This window comes from Oxyura jamaicensis, chromosome 5 (assembly GCF_011077185.1).
Source record: "Oxyura jamaicensis isolate SHBP4307 breed ruddy duck chromosome 5, BPBGC_Ojam_1.0, whole genome shotgun sequence".
Taxonomy (NCBI): domain Eukaryota; kingdom Metazoa; phylum Chordata; class Aves; order Anseriformes; family Anatidae; genus Oxyura; species Oxyura jamaicensis.
The window spans coordinates 47,363,064-47,386,131 of NC_048897.1; the positions used below are offsets into that span (position 1 = coordinate 47,363,064).

The 23,068-nt window shown below is 37.9% G+C and overlaps 1 protein-coding gene across 6 annotated transcripts in view; it reads right to left on the bottom strand.

The window, feature by feature from the left end:
* Window positions 1-23,068, bottom strand: part of SYNE2 (spectrin repeat containing nuclear envelope protein 2) — a 187,877-nt gene that overhangs the window by 135,764 nt on the left and 29,045 nt on the right. For all 6 annotated transcript variants that reach the window (XM_035326791.1, XM_035326789.1, XM_035326790.1 and 3 more), the window contains exons 3-26: window positions 21,889-21,950; window positions 20,836-20,931; window positions 20,493-20,570; window positions 20,309-20,401; window positions 18,869-19,050; window positions 17,720-17,916; window positions 17,147-17,244; window positions 16,287-16,388; window positions 15,417-15,554; window positions 14,380-14,544; window positions 12,668-12,780; window positions 11,830-11,986; window positions 9,688-9,784; window positions 9,342-9,529; window positions 9,011-9,175; window positions 8,173-8,346; window positions 6,240-6,398; window positions 5,797-5,970; window positions 4,721-4,855; window positions 4,411-4,566; window positions 3,002-3,213; window positions 2,670-2,745; window positions 1,401-1,519; window positions 674-797 (exon numbers count right to left, since the gene is read on the bottom strand). In XM_035326791.1, the coding sequence (XP_035182682.1) occupies window positions 674-797; window positions 1,401-1,519; window positions 2,670-2,745; window positions 3,002-3,213; window positions 4,411-4,566; window positions 4,721-4,855; window positions 5,797-5,970; window positions 6,240-6,398; window positions 8,173-8,346; window positions 9,011-9,175; window positions 9,342-9,529; window positions 9,688-9,784; window positions 11,830-11,986; window positions 12,668-12,780; window positions 14,380-14,544; window positions 15,417-15,554; window positions 16,287-16,388; window positions 17,147-17,244; window positions 17,720-17,916; window positions 18,869-19,050; window positions 20,309-20,401; window positions 20,493-20,570; window positions 20,836-20,931; window positions 21,889-21,950 (3,260 nt within the window). The remainder of the gene's footprint in view (window positions 1-673; window positions 798-1,400; window positions 1,520-2,669; window positions 2,746-3,001; window positions 3,214-4,410; window positions 4,567-4,720; window positions 4,856-5,796; window positions 5,971-6,239; window positions 6,399-8,172; window positions 8,347-9,010; window positions 9,176-9,341; window positions 9,530-9,687; window positions 9,785-11,829; window positions 11,987-12,667; window positions 12,781-14,379; window positions 14,545-15,416; window positions 15,555-16,286; window positions 16,389-17,146; window positions 17,245-17,719; window positions 17,917-18,868; window positions 19,051-20,308; window positions 20,402-20,492; window positions 20,571-20,835; window positions 20,932-21,888; window positions 21,951-23,068) is intronic.

The window sequence follows — 23,068 nt, forward strand, 5'->3', positions numbered from 1 at the left end:
CAGCCTTAGTTAAGTTGTTGTTGTTGTTGTTGTTGTTTAAGACAATTCAGCTGTGTGTAAATCTCCATTAGCTTTTTATACTGAAATTTTCTATGTTAGATATATGCCTGGGCTACATTTTATAAAGGTTCAATAAATATGGCTCAGCCATTTTTACACAAGAGTGAATGGAAAATATCTCATTTTAGCTGTGTTCAAAAGAACAAAAAACAGACTTAGAACTAAACCAAGATCTAACATGCTAGATAACTTTTGTGCTCCATTCTGTAAAAGACTTGGAAAATTTTAATAATAAAAGTCCCAGCCATTAGCATTTGATGGTTCAACTTTGAAGACTTCTCCAGCCTTGGGTTTGGTCCATCATTTACCATTCCCACTGACAACAGAGCTGTTTTCCACAGTTATTTTTTCCATTAGATCCATTTCAGCCTGCAGACCACAAACTGATAGCCCCCAATTTCTTCTTTCAGCAATACTGGCAAAACTCCACTGCTAAGTTGCAATTCAGTTCTGCTAAATGCTGAACCCTTCATTCCCCTCTACTTCTAATAAATCTGGTTGTAAGGATGTTCCTTATCCCTCAGCAATACACACAACACATAGAAGGTGATGGCTCTACATGGAAAAGTAACAATTTAGGCACCTAATACATTTTTAAAAGATGAAAACTTACTTGTAGTTCAAGCAGTTTATTCTGAAGACAAGAAGTATCTTTTATTTCATCAGTAAAGCCAGATGCTACTTTCTCTCTGCTGATTTGTAACAGCTCCTCCAGGTTACTTCTTGTTGTGTTACAGCTAAAGAAAGATGTAATCACTTTCAGAGAGAGAATTACTCCTAATTTAATGGAACATGGCAGAGGTTGAGACTTGCTAACCAAGACTGCCATATAAAATAAGCAGATTCTATTGCAAATGCTTATCGTTACTGAAGTTCTAACTGAATGGGCATAAACTAGCAATATATATAAGCACTGAGAAGTTGCTCACCTGACTGATTTTCATCTGGGAATGCCTGCTGGCATTCCCCAAATTCAGTTTTATGAATGTAAAAATGTCAGTTCTTTAAAAACTTGCCACATTTTTTATTTTACACTATTTGCAGTTATTAGTAAGGCAGATTTTTGATGATACAGATTTTTCTGTCCCAATAAAAGAGCAGAAAAATCTTTTTTTTATAGATTTACGTTTTCTTCCTACAACGCCCTGATGTTTGAAATTTTTACCTACTACAGTGTTTCCTTATTAATCACAAAGCAATATTAAGTAAAATGTAGTAGAACGAGAACAGGTTTTTGCACAATTAAAGTGTGCCTTATGTTTGACACATTCAATTAATTTATGAATGTCTAGCACTGTATCATCTCTAAATACACATACATTTTATCCTTTAAAAATTACCTCTCTAATAAATCTGGTGAGGGCAAACCACTGTCTTCCTCAAACATCTTTTCACAGGTTTCTCCATTGTGATGTTCCACATCTGTCTCCAAAACTGTTTCTGCAGCAGGTATTGATGTCTAAATAAACATAAAAAGGTGACAATGACTTTTGCATCATGCTGTGTCAATACAGATCAACCTGCAGCTGTAACCTCCCAAAAGAAGCCATTGCTTCATGTCTGCCAAAGACGATGAGAGATAACCATTCACCAATACAAGATGTGTTTTAACTCAATGATGAACCAAAAGAACAGATCTTGGAAGACTTGCTGCCATTCATTCCTTCCACGCTAACGCTGGGTCTCTGCACACGCAACCACCCCATCATAACTTGGGCAATCACAAGCTGTGTGTGTGAATTTTTGCTGCAGCTCCATGGATATCTTTGAGCAACCACAAGGCACTGCCTTCTACAGCTTTCTCAGGCTGCTTACAGCGCATGGCTTTGCATGTCCCTAGCCCTTGATTCCAGGATATACTCTCCTCAGTCTGAGACCAGCTGATGTTAGTTACACACTTCATACTTCGATTATCCATGAGGGAACAGATTTACTGTTGAATCAGGGACAAATATCAATAGTCTAGCAAGACTCCCTTGATAACAAACACTTCCTCTGCAACTTCTACATAACATAAATGCAAAGGGTCCCTTCCAATAAACTACCAGTCCGGATGCTGTCTGATGAACTATTGGCAGCTGTTCTTCCATGAACGTTTATCCCAAATGAGACAGCTTCTGTGGCATCCAAATGATAAAGAGTAATATCTTCCCTCTCTGAAATTTGATCTAAGAAATTACATATATTCTGTTTTTTTTTTTTTGTTTGTTTGTTTTTTTTTTTCCCATATTTTACTAAAGCAAATGCCTCCAACTCTTCACTATTTTTTCTCTCTGTCCTTTAAAACTTGTTCAAATTACTGGGCCACTATGTGGGATTTACACTTGAACAAAGCTTCACATGAGGCTCTTTCCAGATGAAAAGCATTCTTTAGCAAAATATAATGCAAGGTTGGAGATTCTATCTTTTCAGGATGCCTAGGGCCATTCCCTGCATGTTACTTTTAATATTTACTTAGTCTAAGTTCCCACATAGAATGGGTTTTTGCTCTGTGACCAGAGGCCTGAAGTCCTGCCACAGTAAGAGTAGTAACGGAAATAATTAGTTTTTCCTTTTGCCAATGATCTCTCTAGACAGAGCAGTGTTTCTTAACACTGTTGACTTCTTACCTCCTGCACTGTAAGTCTGTCAATTTGTTGAGAAGAACCAGGCTCTTCTCCATTCTCAGAAGCAACAATGGAGTCCCTGTGGGTTAAAAGAAATTTCGGCTTAAGAACAAAATATGGAACACAAGGGGAAGAAATGAAACCTTAGCTAATAATTAAACACTAACAGCACAGCTGTGCAGGAAAGTTATCAAACATGCTAGTTTATGAAACTTAATGTTAAATGTTTAGAAAGTACAGTTGCCCGTAGTAATGTAGTTGTCAGTATATTTACATGTCACAACACCTACCGATACACCTGATTTCTATGAGGCTACAACACATCATGCACTCACTGTTTCTTAGACAGCTCTCTTTTTCCAGCACGAGACAGCAAGGCTGTGTGAGTATCTGACACAATTTGTTGAAGCTTTTCTAGCTTTTGTTCGCAGTCTGCAATGAATGCCTGTATGTCTGGGACAGTTTCTTTTGCTAGTCTTCCCAGTATTTTAAGGTCTTCTAATGACTTGCTAAGTTCTCTCAGGCTGCCTTCCTGTGAAAAAAAGGCCTAAACAAAGAAAAACAATACAATAAACTCATGTTAACCCATAAGAATATGCAATTATAATTATTCACATCTTATTTTTTTTTCTTTTTCTATTGCCTTCTTGGATGAATGCACTTAAAGTGTAAGCTGTCAAACCAGGAGAGGAACATTTATTTTCCTTGAATCTTTTTCAAATAAAGCCAGGAAAGAAACTGAGATTTCTGGGAATGTGTTCCCCAGCTGCATTCCCAAGACTATACTGACTCCTGCTTGATTTTTAAATTCCTTTTGTTACAATTCTTGCTATTTTTGATCCCAAGTCCTCTGCATGCTTACATTGAAAATACATGTTCTATTGACTAGAGAAAAAATAGAATTGGAAAATTTATTATAAGTATTCCCCATCAATAATTCTACTTTTCAGTGTAAAATTAAGCTATTAAAAAATGTAACAAACATATGAGCAGAAGGAATTGACCTAAGGATGCTTATTTCTCTTTTCGCTTGTATATGTAATATGTGTTCAGAATGAACTCATGAGAAGCAAACACAAAAACTACACTTAATTCAGCAAAGACCAGAATTTCAACAAGAGAGCATTTTCCTACCCTTCTAAGTGGTAAACTGGCCACATCAATGCGTATCAATGAGAGTGGAAGAAAATAATAATAGCAATGAAGTAGAAAAAACATTGCTTACAGAATATGTAAGATTCGCTATGGCTCACCCCAATAAGTAAAAAATGAAAGTCTTATGTCTAACTGGATAATTTGTATGTGGCACAAACACAAAGGTAAAGTGGGACTATTGCACTGTGAGAAGTCACTCTCACTTGAAGGCACCTAAACCAGCTGTACAACTGTAACAAAATAAGCATAGCAAATCAAGAACACAGAAACATTTCTTATTTTTACACTTTGCAGATCTCAATCTGTTTTGTGCTCCAAGGCTGTACTAAAAAAAAAAAATAATAATAATAATGAAAAAGATACCACGCATGCAACAAGGAGATAACTCTAACAAAGAAACTAATATCTGCAGTCAAAAAGGCAATGAGGTAATTTGGGTGGCCTCTTTGTTCTGTGTTTACATAACACCAAGCACAAATTTCCACAAACACAGGCTGCAACACTGTATATTAAGGAAGCAGGAACAGGAAGGACAGACAATGCATTCACAAAGAGAAGTAGGTGAGCAGAAAAGGAATGGGTCAGGTACCTCGTGTTCCTTGATAAGCCCTTTAGTTTTATCCATACTTAGGAGTTTCTTCTCTTTACCTAGTTGCTTATTGATTTTTTTTAAGGTTGTGTTAAATTTCTTTTTTTCCCTTTCTAACATGAGCTGGACATAGGACATAATTTCATGATGAACTGCCTGCAAAATTCAGAACGCATTATCAATATAAGATGGCCAGACAGTATTATAAAGCAAACAAAAGCCTCAGAACATACTGTGGAAAAAATTGTTTTTCCAAGATGCCAGGCCTAATGAGAACAGACAGTGGATTCTCCTTCCTTTATTATCTCACCTCCCATCTTTTACGGACATCTTTACTCTTTTCTTCTACTACCAGCTTTTCATGATCAGACGAAATATTTTTCAGTTGTTCAGCTGCTTTCAAAAATTTGTCTAGAACTTTGTTGTCCAGAGCATTAAAGGCTTCCTGCAAAAAAGCACCATAAAGAAAAATAAACAGAACCAAATGTAGCTTATTTATCTAGTTAAATGGCTTGACGTAACATATAAAAACCATGTATGGAGCATATATGAATGGCATGTATGGGCTACAATCACCCTTGAGTGGATGAATACAAGGGCATTCTCCACTCTCACGTATCTGCCAAGAAGCTGCACACGACAACATCAGGGTATGCTTTTTGGAGAAAAGCAGATGCTGTTCCTGTAATAACTTTTTTTAAGGGCAAATTTGGTAGCAAACAAGAAAGATTAAGGTTCCTGAACTCTGCTTCATTTCCAGGGAACATACATGGCCATGTCCCACGTCTGCCAGGAGGCAAGTGAAAGGTCTGCCCAGCTGCGATGTGACCCTGTGAGCAGACCCAGAAGCTCTGTGCTGCCCTGGCCCATGGCTGCCCAGGACTCGCTGTGCAATGTGAAGCAGTACAGATTTTGGGCACTTCAAATATTCCTGCCTCAATAAGGACCTCTTTAAGAGATCTGAATTCTGAGATCAGGCACTTTCTTTACAATTTACTCTCTGGGGAAAAAGAAAAAGTGGAGATTCAGCATTTATAGTCATGCTTCAATAACTTGTCCAACAATTCAGACATATGATTCAAGATGGGAATCTTATTTATTAATCAGGCAAAAAAATGGCTGTAGCTCAAAACAGGAATCTGTGGATGATGGAATAATTTAAGGCAGGGCACTGACTAAACTGGTATACAGCTTTTTATTTTCTCATTCAAATAGTGTGCCAAGTCAGTATAGGTTAAAATACTAAACCAAAAAGTTGAGAAAAAAACATTAATAGCTACCAAAAAAAATCTCTCTTATTTTTCTCACTGTGGTACCTTAACTTTTCAGATGCCAAATAACACAAAAAGAAATATTCCATTCAGCTCATTCAGAAAAGGAACCTACCTTGTATCTTGAAATATGCTCTTCAGGACTTAATTTTTGACTGACAAGTTGCACAGCCTTTGAAATGGAGGCCTCAAGATCTATCTGTGATTCTTCAAAATGGAGCAAAGCTTCCTTTTCTGAGGGACTCTTCTCAGATTTGGGCAGGATGTTGTTCATGTCACCCATGACAGCCTTGGAAGAAAGAGACTTTTCAGAATACATACAAGTTTCATTAATTACATAATGTGATTGCTTCATTACATCACTCAAGTTTTTCAAGTTGAGATACTGATCTTTGAAATGATCTAATTTTTGCCCCTGGCAAGAGTCTGGGAGTCTTAATCCAGTAGTCTGAAACCTTTTTTGTCTTACACGAAAGAAAACGACTCTTCCTAATCAGACAATGCTAAAATTAGAGATGTCTGTGTATACAAAGTCTAATAACAATAAAGAAGGAGTACCTCTATTTTATCTCTGGCTTCTTTAACTCGTGCCTGCAACCCGGTAGTGTGAGAATGCTGTTGGGACACCTGATCCGAAGCATTTTGCATCAGGGATTGCAATATTTCTTCTGCTGCTGCAACTTGTTCTTGGCACGAGGTTCCCCTTGCAGCCAAGCTCTGGTTAAATGAAAAGCATTAGAGTGTGCACAGTATTTATGTTAAAAGAAACTGAATGAAAAAGGCAGTATTGATCATGGACAGTCAATATTTGGTCAAGGAAAAATCTTGTGTTTCAGTTATGGTCAGTGTATCTCACTGCAAAATTTCAGTGTAGAGAGAAAGAAGTCTGCTGCCATCCACAGGGGATTCTGTTTGCTGACACATTCTTTCTGACAATGTGATATCTTCAGTACTTTGCCTCAGAGTCAATTAGAAGTATTTTTTAAACATGCACTCTCACCTGAACAGCTTTCCAAATGAATGTACAAATCACACATTTGGATATGCATCATCTGATTTGCAGACACCCAAAATTAAGTGCATATCAAGACTCAGATTTTGTAGTGGTATATTGAATCCTAAAAGGCAGGAAGCAGCTGGGTATTTTGCATGCAAAAGTAGTGTGCCATATTTGAATATTTATCATGACAGTCCCTATTAGGGCTGTTTTGATCTATGAATATTCAACACATTTTCCTGTTAGAAGTTGTCAGTTAGCATTCTTTAAATTAAAATCAGTGTTTTATTCTGGATCTTGACCTATTGTAATGCAGGTAACAAGGAACCTGATCTCTTCTGCTCACAGACACAAAGACACGTTACCACTCACATTTTGGAGGCTATATTTCAGGGTGTCTTTTGTTACACCCTTGTTTTTAAGGAACTATTGTCATACTGCAAAATGAGGCTTAATTTATAAACATATGCCCACAAAAAGATGAATATATTCTATTCATAACCTCATACCTCCTAATTCTGTAAACTAAACGCAGTGCAAGAAGGCACAACTCAAAGTAAACAAGCACAAGGACCGGTTTGCAGTTATTGTATGGGGATTTAATGTACTGAAGAACCTCTGTGTTTAATCTTAGCACTTAGACAGAGGAACTCCAATGAAACCTGCTTCTGGTGGTCACCTTCCTACCACTAGACTATACTGCCACTGTTGCAGAAACAACAAAAGGGAACATAAGACAATGCTTTAGCTTCCCCAGTGCAAAGCCTGGCATCTCTGTTCAATCTCACCTTCACTGGCTAGTGAAGAAAATAATATCAGACTTTGCACTGAAGTTGCTGAGTTCCATGTATATATTTCAACCTGCCATTTGCTGGGAAGGAACAATAACCCACGTAAGAGAGACAGGGGAGTCAACATAATGAAAGTAACAGAAAAAAAATTATCACTGCTCATTGTGGATGTTTAGAACAACAGCTTATAAGCTAAGATACACAAATTACCTAGCATGCTGCTGAAAATACTTCCAAGTATTCCATTTTTTTGACACAGACGCTTTGACTACAGCCAAGCCATTCCAAATCTCCTGCTTGAATGGGAAAATACATGATAGAAAGCACTGTATGACCAGGGGAAATTCTAGTCTCAGCACCTTGCAAACTTTTAGTCTGCTGTGAGTGCTGTGCTGGACCAGAGCAATTAATACCACTAGAGAGCACACTGATTAACAGCACCAGTGGCACTTCATTGGCACTTGCTTGTCATTTGGATGCACTGATGCTGGAAGTCACTTGTAGCTAGCTTGTCAGGGACTGATCCTGGGAAATAACATCAAAATACTAGAATTGGCTGACTTTTTACCACCTTGTGTTACAGTACGAAATCCACATTCATTTCTGCTTCACCAATGAACGTGTTTTACTCCAGCAACTAATCCGGGCCAAAAGATGAGAATCTGATAAATGAGTATTTTAAGCTATGTATTTCCATTTTCACCTGCAAATATTCCTCTGTCTGAGGTTCCATGGGCTCCTTGTGACCGATCTCACCAAGCAGGCATCCAACCTCTGCTGCCCAGCTGTCCACCCCTCCAAGAAGCTCTTCAATTTTCTCCACACTCCCCGGAAGCTCCCTGGCCTTTTCTGCAGTATCTGTGCTTTCTTCACCAAGCTATGAACAAAGAGCAATATGTTGCATTTTTTCACCACCATTTATCATCACAGCAGTAGCGTTAATAAATGTCACTGAAAGGCCCAATTTATAAAATTAAGAGCTCTAATAGTCCCAAGCAAATAAGTAATGTTGTTCTTGTGTAAGCATTCTAGGAAATGTAATATATGTAACATTAAGCAGATTGTACAGGGATTTACAGCCACCTAAAAACCTGTCAAGTGAACTGGTGTGAAGTTGCATAATCCTAGAAATACCTATGCAGCATTTCTTCTAGGTGAGGCAGAGATTATACAATTTAGAAAAGGCTCACAAGCTCTCAATATGTTGATTACATCCACCTCTAGAACTAGATAGAGTTTTATCCTGCAAAAAGATATCCCTTTGTAGGTGGTTTTAAAATTTCAATTTTAAAAATTGAGTATTTTCCAGAGTGTTGTAAAGAGCATTTAACCGGGTTGCAAAGACTCATGAGTGGGATGGGATGTCCCCAGGTATTCTCTGTTCCTCCTGTTTTAAAGCTGGCAATACTGAGTTGACTGAAAAACTTAGTGATGTTTAACTTATAGAGTTGACTGAAAGACTTATTGATAAGCTGGTAAGTTTAGAAAAGATGATTTTGAAGGCTGCTTGTTGAAAGAGTAGTATGAAACTGGTGACTTACAAAGTGTGTCCTCTTGATAAACTTAGCCCACCTCCTGTTCAGTTTCTTCAACTCTTTGGCAATATTCGATCCAACTTGCTCTTTGCTGACTTCGATGAGATAGTTTCCAGCTTCATTTAAGGAACCATGCACTGAATTCCAGCTTGCTAGGATCTCAGCAGGGATCTAGAGAGAGGCATTGAAATAATTTAAAGCACAACCCTGCCATGACTTTACTTCCAAAATGAGGAATGGAAAAACAACAACCATAACTATCATGTATAATGCTTTCCTTCCAGGAGGCTTCCAAGTACCTCTGTCTGCCAAGACAAAAACAAATCCAACGGTATACCTCTTTTGGATGCTCATGTCGTTTTTCTTCCAGCCACGTCTTTAGTAAGTGGAGATTTTCTGTATAATTACTCCAGGAAGACAGGACTTTCTGTAGGGTAGTATTTACATTGGAAATATAATCTCTGCACATAGAAATCTTTGACTCCACCATCTTAAAAAGTTTGCTAATTTCTTGAGGATCACCATCTAGGACATCAAAAAAGGGATACCATCACACATTTGGAAATATATATATACACATATAGACAGTATTTTACACAACACTTAAGTGGGAATTAAAACTGGTGATGGCACATCAGTTCAAAATAGAGGTTTTCATTATCAGTTTTTGAGGAGGAACTTACCTAAGTCAGGACTGCTTACGTTTTTATTTTTCAAATCTTCACAGATGTGAGTAGCAGTTTCTAGCTGTGTTTCAAGTCTCTTTTCTTCAACGAAATTCTGCCCAAAGTTAAAAAAGGAATTGGCATGGGTAACACTGACCCACATAAAATTTAATGGTAGAAAATACAGTACGGGACATTTTTTTGGGATATGTGTCTACAACCTGTAGGTTAAATGTAAACTGAGCCAAGCCCATCCAGCAATTCATCTGCACCTTTTAGTCTGAATTTGACCCGTTTGTTTTCTGCTCATGCAGAGAGTATCTTAAATGGGAAATATTAACTCCTGAATAGCATTAACTGAGTCACAGTCCTGAAGGAGTCAGAACTACTTATTTCAAAACATTAAGGATGTAGGGCAATGCTGAGAAATGACACCTAGAACAATTCTGGCACAATTGAGTCCCATAAGTTAGAAAAGTCATGAAAGTAAAAGGTGGGTTTTCCTGCATGCACAGAAATATCATTGTGCATAGTCCCTGCCGCAGATCAAATAAGATCCAAACTAGGGACGGAAAGGGTCAGGAAGGAAGGAATGGGAGCAGAGGAAGAGACTTGCGGTTTGAACGTCCACTCAGAAATAAGAGGGTTGGTCCTCAGCCCCTGTTAACCTAAGGTGCATCTCAACCCATAGCAAATCTTACACTCCTAAGGAAAGGTCCCTATGTTCTATCAGCTTAAGAAAGACCAGAAATTACACCCATAGAAATAACATGATAATAAGTATTTATGAAACCAACTGAATTAAGAAACTCAGCACAGGTTAATGCTGTACTCCCACCTCACCACAGGGTTAATACTACTCAAGAAAATTAAGATTTTATAACTTCACTTTGCCTCCTTCTACAGTTCTGATGCTGGTGAAATTCCACCTAGTGGATGGAAAATCTCTAGGATTTTCCAGCTCTAAAAGCTCCCAAGCAACTTTTTAGAAACTCCACAGTTTCAAAAGGACGTTAAAGTACTTGAACGCATTCAGAAGAGGGCAATAAATCTGGTAAAGGAGCTGGAAGGCATGTCTTAACAGGAGAGGGTGAGGACATTTGGTTTGTCTAGTTTGGAGAAAAAGAGGCTAAAAGACAACCTCCTTGCTGTCTACAATTTCCTGCAGAGCGCAAGTGGAGAAGGAGACGGGGGTCTCTTCTCCCTGGTAACCAAAGACTGAATGTGAGGGAACGGCACAAAGCTGCACTGGGGCAGGTTCAGACTGAACATTAGGAAAAGTTTCTTTAGTGTCAGAGTGGTCAAACACCGGAACAGGCTTCCTAGAGAGGCCCCATGTCTGTCAGTGTTCAAGAGACGTTTGGATAATGACCTCAGTAACATGCTTTAACTTTTGGATAGCCCTGAAATGGTCAGGCCATTGGACTAGAGATGATGTTCGAAGGCCCTTTCCAAGTGAGCTATTCTATGCTATTCTAAGATGGAATTCTCAAGGAGTCCTGTTAACTGGAGATGGGGAAATTTTTTTCATCTCTCAGCCTCTTGATGCATCTTTGGCAGTACCTGGGGCAGGGTAATCCATCCCCATCTATAGGCTCTATAGGACTACATGTGGCATCATTTTGCCGTATTTTTGCACCCCAGAAGCTCGGCTAAGCATAAAATATAACTAAACAAAACAACTTGTATTCACCAGGAAGCATAAGGAGGTAAGGAAGCTGGAAAAAGGAAGAGCAGAATTAGCCAGCACTGCCAATAATGGTTGATTTTGAAAATAGTAACTACTGAACTACTCCAGAGAGGTTTGTATGGATTTGAGCTAGGGAAGGGCTGCTACTGCTGGCTCTATAAAAAGCCCATAAAGAAAGAAAACTTCCCAGTAAAGAACTGAAAAGGGAAGTGAGAAAATTACAGTCACAGTTGTGTCCATTCCTCTAAACTGAAGAATGTTCATTCAGAGCAAAACTGGAGGACACAAGGGGAAAGAAAACTTCTATGGAATCTATGCGCCCTCTTTTGTCTAAGTCACAGAACTCAGAAACCTACCACGCTTCTACTAACCATCACAGTATCTTCATATGAGGACAGGCACATGTTTAGAGAATGGATAGAAGAGGAAATATTGTCAGGGTGTGATTATGAAATACGAATTAAACTTACATTCCAATTTTCTAGCAGTGATTCCACGGACTCCTTTGTCCCATATTTCATGTCCCAGATATTTAGCTTTAACATCACCTCATTGGCAATGGCTGAGCACAGTCCATAGTGATATTCAAGAAGGGTGTTGGAGTTTGTGAAACACGTATTGCTGAGTCTGCAAACAGTGAAATGTTCCAAAAGTTGACTCAAATCATTAGATGTAGGAGGCATTAATGTATAGGGGTTTTAGCCTAAAAACTCTGAATTACGTATATTATATGTAAACATCCATTTCGTTATGGTGGGAGTAAAATTTTAAGATAACTGTTCACTTTTTTTAAGTAATAGCAGTTTTGAGTCAATACTGACTGCTACATTTATAGAAAATCTTAAATGGTCAGAAAAGGGGCATCTGCTATTTGTACGTCAGCGGATCTCAGACTACAGACACAGATTCACTAGTAATTAAAAAAAAATCCCCCAAAAGCTTAATACGGTTGTACAACCTGTAAATCTTGGTGATTTGAAAAAGTGGAAATTTAAAATTGGACAGAGAATCTCCACCCACAGAAAAATCTTTATGTTCAAAATATTTGTGTTTCCTACCCACACTTGCATAGGGCACCTGAAAAGCTCCTGCTAATGAGCTCCATCTTGCACACATAATTAAGACTTTCATTGGACCAATGACTGGACATGTCTGCTCTGCATGCCAGTCAATCTGTGCTTAAATGGAAAATACTGTTTTTCTTCAAGACATAGATAAATTATGTGCTTTGTTCACAATAAAAGAGGAAGTCATTTGCAGAACTAGACCATAATATAGTCAAAGTAGAGGGAATTTGAGACTCATAACCTTCTTTTCATTTCCTCTAGCTTTTCAGGAACTACCAGCGGCATATTCTTCTCATCTTTATTCTCGAATGATTGAAGGGTGTCCAAGTGAGAATCAAAACAATCCATCAAGCCCTGGGGAGAAAGGGAAATAGTAAGTCATTCATTTCAATGCTAAAGTCACCTAGCATTGAACCTTATTTGACTCTGCAAGTCACCTGCCATTGGAGTAAGAGCTATTAAGAACCATTCAGCACAAGGCAAGCTTTCAGTGTCATTATTCATTAAAGTGCAATGAAAGTATTTATCTCATCCCCTTCTAAAGTGGGTATTTACAGCAAAGCATAATCTCGTCTATCCCTGGGCATCTAGTTAGATATAACGAACATGGAACTATTGTACCTATGCTATCATTTTTTCCCCACTTTTACTACCATCTTTAGAACAAAAATGAGTCATTTTAACAGTTTCAGGATATTGCTATTCTTTGCTATGCGATAGCAAATACTGACAGCAAAACCTGCTGAATAAATTTATTATGTCACAATTGCTTAATGTCTTATTTGAATGTCCAATAAATTCCATTTAATAGCATGCTGATAACATGTCATATTAATTAGTTGTGAGCATTGGTGGGTAATATCCTGAATCTTGAGAGAAAGTACAATTTCCATCATGAAACACCACTGTAGCCACAAGACCCATATATGAGCCATATTAATAAGGCTGGTTTAATGGAAGGAGGTGGAAAATCTCTCAGCAGAATGTCTTCCCATTCCATCAAAAGAGATTTGACAGAAATTAAGTATCTTGGGCTTCTTCTTCTTAACAAATTAATTATTTTTCTACATGTTCAATAGGGTAAAAAAAATAATCCTAAACCAACATCATCCTCTGTCTCATTCTTACAAATGCTTTAACTGCTTATTCTGAAAACAAAAATCATAGATCAAATGGCTAATGTATGGCAAAGCCGTTATCAGTAAAAAAGCCACCTCTCATACTAGGAACTAACTAGCAACAGTACAAAAGAGTGGTGTTATCAAGCCATCACAAGACCCTCTAGATCTCATTCTTTCAAAATCATATCAATGACATGTCACAAAAACATCCAACTTACCCTTGTTCATACAAAAACAAGTAGAGAACCACAATGATCAACCACGCATTGACACACCTATGCTTTTTAAAGTTTTCAAACTCAAAAGAACATTTAAAATATTATCAGTGTAAAGATTTCAAGATCAGAATAAATAACTTGCATGGTACTGAGGTATCAGAATACCTCCCAGTGCTTTAAATGGAGTAACAGAGTGATTCAGCAAATACTTAACTTTAAATACATAAGCTGTGTGAACTCAATGGAATGTAACCCTGAGCCCAAGTGCTTTTCTGAATAGATATGTATTAAGCATAGATTTGAAGATAAGGATGCAATTACCCTGTGTTATTACTTAACAAACAAGTTGCAGGAGCCACATAAAAAAGAATGCCATAATTTATTCATTCAGATAGTATTCAGTTTTAATCTCACTCCAGTGAAGTCAGAAAACTTCCTTATAGACCCGTGTAATTATTTAAACAAACTCATCAAAATCAAAGATATCTTCAGAAGGGCTTTTCATCTTCAGAAGATAAACACATCTATACTACTTCCTAAAATGTCAAACAGCAATTCCATAACAAGTGCTTTAGGTCAGACTTAAGCAGAATATTCCTTTGTGAGCTGCTTACCTTAAATATCACAATTATTTCTCTGAAGAAAGACATTGCTTTAAATGGGTCCTGCAAATCAGGCAAATCTTCTGCTTGCAGATGTTCTACCTCCTGAAGCCAGGCCTCAATACCATCCAGAGGCGGAGGCAACATCTGGTCCAGCTCTGCTTTCCATTCATTAATCTTTAAAAGGAAAACAAGTGATTAAATTTTGTCACCACTATTTTCTTCCCCATGCCCAATATGGAGACATATGTTCTGTAAGCTGATGCTTTAGACACCCCAGAAAATAAAAACAAAAAAATCTGTCACCGTTCAGAAAAGGAGCTTCCAGCTGAGTCAGCTGCAAATCGGCTATGTTCACCTGAGACCCACGTTTTCTCACCAGCCTGTAAACTCTGTAACACTACAGAGAGCTCAGCTGGTGGTCAGCTCAAGGCCTTGCAACAGAGATGTACAGTAAATTACTTGCAAAGTGGAGGGGAACAACGGATGCTCTGGATGGCTTTCTATCCTTGGAACTGACAGATGAACATCTCTTCCATAAAGAGCTATTGCCAGCAAGACCCAATGCATCCCCAGTTGCAACAGATGGAGGCAACACAGCCAACCTCACTGAAAAGCACTGACCAACCAGATCTAACTGTATCACTATCTGTGCCACGGGGAAGAGGGTATTATCACACTTCTCCTGGCTGCACCATTATCTGAGCCATAATTATGTCCCAAAAGAATTTTTTAAGCATAAATAGGCTCAAACCTTTGATCTGAAGACTGCTCAGAAATAATCAGACGCATGCCATTTTTTGCAGACCTCTCAAAATCTTGATGCTCAGGAGGCAGAAGGGTAATACGCAGCCTGCTTCTTACTCCTCTTGGGCACTGTACACTACTCAGCTTGTCAGAGCTTCAGGTTCAGGGTCAATATTGTTTTTATCAATGCAAATAAAGTATCACCTCCCCACTTGCCCCTGGGCATATTCCTGGGGTAAACTTAGGCTTCTTCACCAAACACGTTCACATTGGTAACAAGGTGAGCTAGAAATGCCTCTGACCTGAGCAACCAGTTTACTCCACTCTTCTCTCATCTGCTGCTGGCCTTCACTCAGCTCAGCTTCACTTCTTTTTGATGACAACAGGGGCAGGAACGCTTTTTTTTCTTGGTTAAATGCTTCCATAAATGACATCATTTCCTAGGGATAAAAAAGAACAGTAATCAATAGAAGAAGACTTAGATGGAAACTCATGAAATCAAGTACTGGCTTTGAATGCATTAGTATAAATTCCATTAACATCAAAGGTTGTGATGCATGGAAAGGCAAGAGTAGCTCTGAAAGTACAGGTGCTATTCACTAGCAAAATTTGTGTTTGACATCATGTCAGTGACATCAAGACCTGGGTCTCCTCTTCCACCAAGAGAAAGAGAAAATTCCTCCCTTAATGGTCCTGCAGACAATTTTATTACAAACTCTGACTACAATATAAACCAAAGGACATTTTACTTCAGGTACAATGTATACCTAGCATTTCTAGTAATCCTCTATTTCATTAGCTGGGAAAACCTACCATTATTGTTATCACAGGAATAGAGAAGCTGACTCTGAGAAGGGCCTAGGAGTTTGATTCGTGTCCAAGTCTTGAACTACGTCTTTAAATTAATAATACATTACCATACTCTCTCCGAAAACCCAGTCTTTGTTCAAAAACCAAACAGCATATATCTGTTTTCTAAGAGAAATAACTTTATCCTATCCTTCCCTCTATCATTTGAGAGCATTTACCAAATTCATTGTCAGGTTTCCAACTCTCGTTAAAAAGTTTATTTAAAATTTAGGCTTAGGCAATGAAAGAGAAAAGAGTTTGTTTCTGGGAATATTTTTTAAATGTATTTTTGCAAAAGCGGTTAAATACAAAATGCAACTTACTTTGTACTTCTGGTAATGTGTTTCATTTTCTGTGTCCATCAGCAACTTTGCTAACTTCTTCCCTTGAGCAGCCAACCAGCTCACAGCCTCCGTTAATTTTCCCTAGTAATTAGAGCAGAAAATTTAATGTTTCCATTTTGCAAGCCTTGTTTTATAATTCACATTGTGCCATGAAATAACACATATTGAGTATTCAAAGCTAATGAGAAACAAATAATATTTCCTGGGGACTCCAACAAGTTTGGGTCAGCCACTATTATAAAACAAGATCGAAGTCTTAAACTTGGCTCCTGGATATATGAAGGCATCTTAAATAAAAGAAGAGACTGATTGCAGTCCTGTCGAAAGGAGATTATCGGTATGAAAATATGTGAATAGGCAATTAGTATATAAATTCTAATAGGAATATATACAGAATAAGCATCTTGTTTTTCCAACCAGCGCAGTCTGTGAGTGACGACTTTTGTCTGCTCTCAGCTATTAAATTTAAAGCTGATTGTTCTGTAAATTTGCAAATCTGTCTGTCTCCTCCCCAGTACTTGCATACACACTTGAGAGAGCACACAAAGACAGCCAGGCTTAAAACTGTCCTCTTCAATAATTAAATGAGAAAAAAAAAAAAAAACACAAGCAAACAAACAAACAAAACAAACAAACAAACAAAAAACAGGCTGCACAGCATTTCCACCAGTACCATCAAAAATCTATCGCATTGAGTGATAGCTACCATACAGGAGCATCAGAAGGTTCAAGTCAATTCATCCCTGTCAGTGGCTAAATCAGAGTGTCCAACCATTATTCCTGGCATTCATGATGCACATTAATTAAAAAAAGCCTCAGTGATAAACCTCATGACATACCTGCATGTCTTCAGTCTCCGGCATATTTCTGGAGTATTGCAAAAACTGAGCCACGTATGTCATGATTGATTTTTCATCCGGATTTGTAATGTCAATATCTATGAGAGTCAATATGACATTTACATAATTATGCAGCCCTCTAGACTTGATCACATAATTACACACTATATTGCAGTTATTAAAACACATTACCATAAACATGTTTATTTTGCAGTACCTCAGTCAATATACCACTGACAGAAATTAATATGTAATGAACATTTTTTCCTTGGGAATACTTCAGTATAACATGATGAGCTAATGAACAAGTTTCTCCTATGAATGGGAAAAGTTTTATATTCTTTCTTCGTCATATTCCAGTGTATGCTGCCAATTCAAATATCCTAAAAATCCTAAGTACACTTTAAATTATATAATAAAGAACCACATTAGAGTTAGAGCATTACAGTAATGATCAATGTTTCATTTCAAACATGAACACAGGCTTACTTTTTCCTGTATTACAAGTCAAAACATGCAGGATTATATTAATCTCACTCCTTACAGCAAAGACATAAAAAGCAGATCACTTACCTTCAGGTTCAAGAAGCCGTGGAATATTGAGCTCCGATTCTGCAATTCTGAAAGCCTCATCCAGGTTTTCCTTATTACTTCTAGCTTTTGCCTTCTCCAAATCAACTAGACCTGGTCTTAAAGCATTGATGATAGCTAAAAAAGGCAGTCCGCTTCTCCAGCTTGACTTGAAATCAGTCACACTGATAGAACCATGCCTATCCCAAAAACAATTAGAAACAAAATGTCACAGCAAGTTTACTCAGATGGCCTAAGTACAAATTTAGAAATACAAGAAAAATTTGGTAAAATGGGGTACGAAACAAATCCAAGGAGTTGCAGAGAATCTTGCCACTAAATTTCTGCAGAGGTTGGGTCAGAAAAAAATACAGACAGTACTAACAATCATTGCAACCATATGTGTGTGTGTGTGTGTAGTTTTATTTATATGCGGCATATAAAAAAGAAAATATATACATTACTTTTTTGCAAAATTGGAGCGTTTCTATCCTACATTGCATTCTGAACCTACAGTCTTACTGTTCCAATATCCTTTCTGAATATCACCTTTGCTCTCACTGTCGACACATTCTATAATCTACAACGTCTCCTACACAATGGAAAAATAAGCAAAGCACTGAAGTTGCTGCAATAGATGTTATGCTCTTATCTTCACTAGAATCCTTCTTGGCAATCGTGCAGTGTTTTGACAGAATGTTTGTAATTCTGTTTGTCTCACGTTCCACATGAGATGTGGGAATCCTAGAAATGCTACAGTTTCCATTTTTTTTAATATAAATAATTATTGAAAGTTTGTTAACCAATGCCAACCATAAGGATTAAAACTAGCAAATCATGTAAGCATTCTGCTAGACTTATCACGCAGGAAACTAAGTCCCTAAAAGAGAAAAGTGAAACAAGCCAAGTTACACTGGGGTGTTTTATTAGTAGGATTAGCCTCACTTCATTATATTTAAAGGGCTTATATCAAAACATTTAGGGCCTGATTGATGCTAGAAGTGCTGATAACATCATACAAATCTGAAAGCATTTTCTGCTCATCTGTCACTAAGTAACATTAAAAAAAAGGCAAGGAAAAATACCACATTTAGAGAAAAGTAGTAAACACAAAACGTAACACACTGTTTGTAAGACTTGGATGGAACTTACAGTGAACACTGATCTTTTGCCCACAACAAAAGAGCCTTTGTAGCAGAGATCTTCCACCGTTCCTTAATTTTAGCACTTTTTTTAGCAGATCTGCTTGCCTTTGGAGAAGAGTCAATAGTACTTGAGCAATCAAGAGAAGGCTGATTGTAAGTGCAAGCAAGTGTCCTGGCAAGTTCTTCAATCTATCAGGGATGATGGGAAAGTTTAATCAGGTTTCAGTGAAAACTCACCAAGACAGCAATGGCAGAAAACCACAGAGAATTAGAAAGGACTCAGTTACAGCTGTAATAGCAGTCCTCTACCCCCAAAGCTCAGATCAGGTTTCCCAACCATTGCCAAATTTTATCTGTTCAAGATGAATTATTTCATGCTGAATCATCAATTGATTTTTTGGCAGGAAATATTCACCCACGACATCCATGGGATACTGTGGGTACCAGCACTGGCATCAAGACATCTCCTCAGTCAGTGCACTTTCCTACTTCTACCAGTGAAAGTAGCCCTCGGCAGCTGTGTTTTGTGCTGTCATGCCTTGTACTAGGCATGCTGAGATTTTGCCTGCTCACTCAGAGTGCAGGAAAACCTAATCAATTGGCCTCAGAGATCTACAGTTGGTTAGAAAGGCTTGGCTTAGGTAAAGATAATGTATACAGCCATGTGCAGCACAATAACCATCAGCACCAAAGTACCCTTACCAAGAAAAATGTGGGCTACGTCTACTACAGTCAAATAACTCTTGACTCCTTCCTGAGCCCGTCACCAGCTCATTCCCAGTGCGCCTATGTTAATTCACTGTGGGGCTCTTGCTAGAAGACAGTTTGGCTCCATCATTCTCTACAGTTCTACAACAGGACTCCAGTAAGGCCTTGTGCTTTCAAACACCCCTTCCATCCCATAACTTCATGCCACACAAGATGCACAAGCAGTATCTTGCGTAAGAAACAGCACTACAACAGTTTTCATATTATTTCAGGTACATAGTAATGAAAAAAACAAATAGCAAGAATTACAGTAGCAAGAATTATAAACACAGCCAACACTGAATGAAGAGGAGTCTGCCCCTGAGGGATATGGATGTGAACCACTTTGCACTACTTGCTCTATTTGGTGCTCTACTTAGAGCTTAATCATGACAGGCCTTAGACATATTAGGCAAAGTTTAGCCTATTTTTTAACTAGTTACTGAAAAAAATCTCAGTATGCTACCATTTTCAATTAGATGTTGTTCATCAAGCTGTAACGCTATCATTGCATTGGAGAAGCCACTCAGAGACACAGGCAAGATGCACTGGTGCATCTCTTCTCTGAGTTGTCACTTCAAGATGTCAGAAAATAATCTGCTTTGTACTAATTCATCTCTTTGGGCAACCACGTATGTCAACACATTTTTGTGCTCTTTCCGTCTACTGAAATATTCCCTTACATTGTTGAAATACTTACATGAAAATGAAATATAATTGTCCAAATTAGGCCAAGCACAATGGAAGGTTTTCCTTCAATAATGTCAGCAACATGAATATTTATGAGCTTGAGCTAGTGGGGAAAAAAAAGGACCATTGTTAACAAGGAAAATGTTCCACCAGCTAAGCGGGCTTTACTTGTGAATTTTTAAGTTAATACTCACTGATTTGCTCCTTAAAAATGTCAAGGCATTTTCTATGTTGCTTCTGCACTGAAAGGTATTAAATCCTTTTTCTCGTGGCTGTGAAGCAAAAAGAATTTGTTACAACCTCAGCCATAAAAATTAATCTTATTTTCATTTTGATAAGAAAAGTCTTGCAATGATTTATGAATGACTAGAATAACTTCTTTCAATGTATTTCAGTGTCAATGATGTAAGATTAAGTTACTTGCAAATAGTTCTGTGACTGTAGAGGGATCGCTCATGATCTTACAGCTTAGCATATCCCAAATTCTCTTCTGGGTTTGACAAGTACTGGGTTAATATTTTTATTGTTCTGTCTTACCAGTTGTTGACCTGAAAGCACTTCCAACAGATCCAAAAGCATATGTCCTTGCTGTATGTCTGTATACAGGTCTGAGATAACAGAAGGAGGTGTGTGCTGCAAAATAAATTTCAGTGCTGGTCACACCATCTTTAGCTATTTTGAATTCACCACACTATTGAACATGGCAGATTGTTCTACTTTATTGTTAAAATAATATTGTTAGCATCTTTTTGTTCACAATAAGCTGAAATATAAATCCTGCATCTAATCAGCTATACCCTGCTCATTCTAACCCACTATTACATTTCTTTCTTACTCTCTCTTGCCCTGTCTCTGAGTTTTTTTTAAGAGTTATATTAGGCCTTATTTTCCAGTATTTATTATATTTTTGGAGGAGGTATGTTGCAAAAAACAGTAATGTTGTACAAAAGGAAAGTTATGAGCAGCAGTTAATTCATTTTTTGACTTCCTAATCAATGTACCCTGAGTACAAATTTGACTATAGTGCTTAATAACTAAATCTTCACTCTTTTTACCTACTTGCAAACAACATAAACCTATCATGAGCTCAATGGCTTCTGCTCAAGTAGGGATCAAACCAGGATTTTTTACCTGAGCAAGTCCCAGTCCCAGCATATGCTGCTCAAATTGCTTTGTGAATCTACCTACGCTACTAGGCTGCCTGTCTTAATAGCTACTAGTCCCTAGGTCATCCCATTAAATTCACGTTCTTGGATTGCATAAGAGAAAAACACTTCTCTAAAGACAGTAAACTAAACATAAATATAGAACCTCATAAAACCCTGAGACATGTGCCACAATCTAGCTAAAGGATGTTTCTACACAGTGAGAAAGATACTGCCATCTATTTACAAACTCTCTCTTAAAAACAGCTTCAGACTACCACCAATGTAACACCTATTAAACAAATACTTTCTAGGAGCTTTTTTTCCAGACAGTACCTAAAATCTTTAATTAATTTTGTTTATTCCAAAAAATGTTAATCTCCACAGAACACATCTGAAACAAAAAGGCAAAAATCATGTGTTTCCTGAAGAATACCATTCTTACCTTTGACAATATTGAATTTATCCAGGTAGTGAAGGTTTTCTTCTGAGTACACTCTCGTTGCACTGGGGAAAAAAGAAAAAAAAAAAGGTTAGTTAAACAAAATTATTTGTTTTTCTTTTTCAAAAATCTAAGATCTCTTCTTCCAGATATGACACTAGATACAGTTTAGTATTAGTTTTCCTCAACTCTTATTTTAGTGATGATATTTTCTTGTTTGTGGAGATGATAACACAAGGATCTCCGCAACCATCGACATCTACTGGATACAGCAAAAATCTCAGCAAATGCGAACAGTGGTGTGAACATATCATCCTATAGAGCAATCCATCTAGAATAATTCCATTTATTCCTAACTTTTCCTTAAAAAACTCAGAACAATCATCGGTACAATATCCATTCTTGAAACTCAAGAAAATCTGTGCATAGGGCTGGGTGATGAGACCAGGAGGGAGGCTAGGGTTAGGTGATGCACATGCACATCTGTAGGTGAAGCCATATAATGAGATGTCTTAGCTAACTGAAGGGATGGAGAGAGATATTAGAATGTCGTTGGGATAAATACCCTCTAATAGGATTTATTTCACTGATGGGCCCTCCCTTGAGTGCAGAGATCATTAATCTGGCCAAACAGGAGCACCTGGAACCTTAAAATAGGAGGGAGTAGGACGGAAGTGCTTGAACTTGTGCTTTGGTAAAGAACAATGAAATGGAACACAGAGTGTGACCAGGCCACTGAGGGATTCAGCTCGTCACCAAGGTCCTATAGACTGTTAACGCAGTGAAAAACTGCCAGCAGTTGTGAAGGGAGATAAAAATGGTTTAAGCCCTACTTTCAAAAACTGGAATATTTAAACCATTTCTCACACAAAGCTAGAATTCAGAAGTGGAGGAAGCCTTTCTCTGTGGTTTGTGGGTGGCAGAGATAAAGAAAAGGGATTTCTTTGCCTGGTTTCACTTCACTGCAGATATCAAGCTGCCCATTCCCTTCCCCAGACAGCACAAAGGCTGAGCAGCACACAACCAGACCAGCCCCCTGTGGTGGTTTGACTCGGGTGGGCAGCCGAGTTCCACCACGGCCGCTCTCTCACTCCCCCTCCTCAAAGAGGAGGGGGGAGAAAATAGGACACAAAGAGCTCAAGGTTTGAGATAAGGATGACTGAATTAAAAGGAAAAGGGAGGG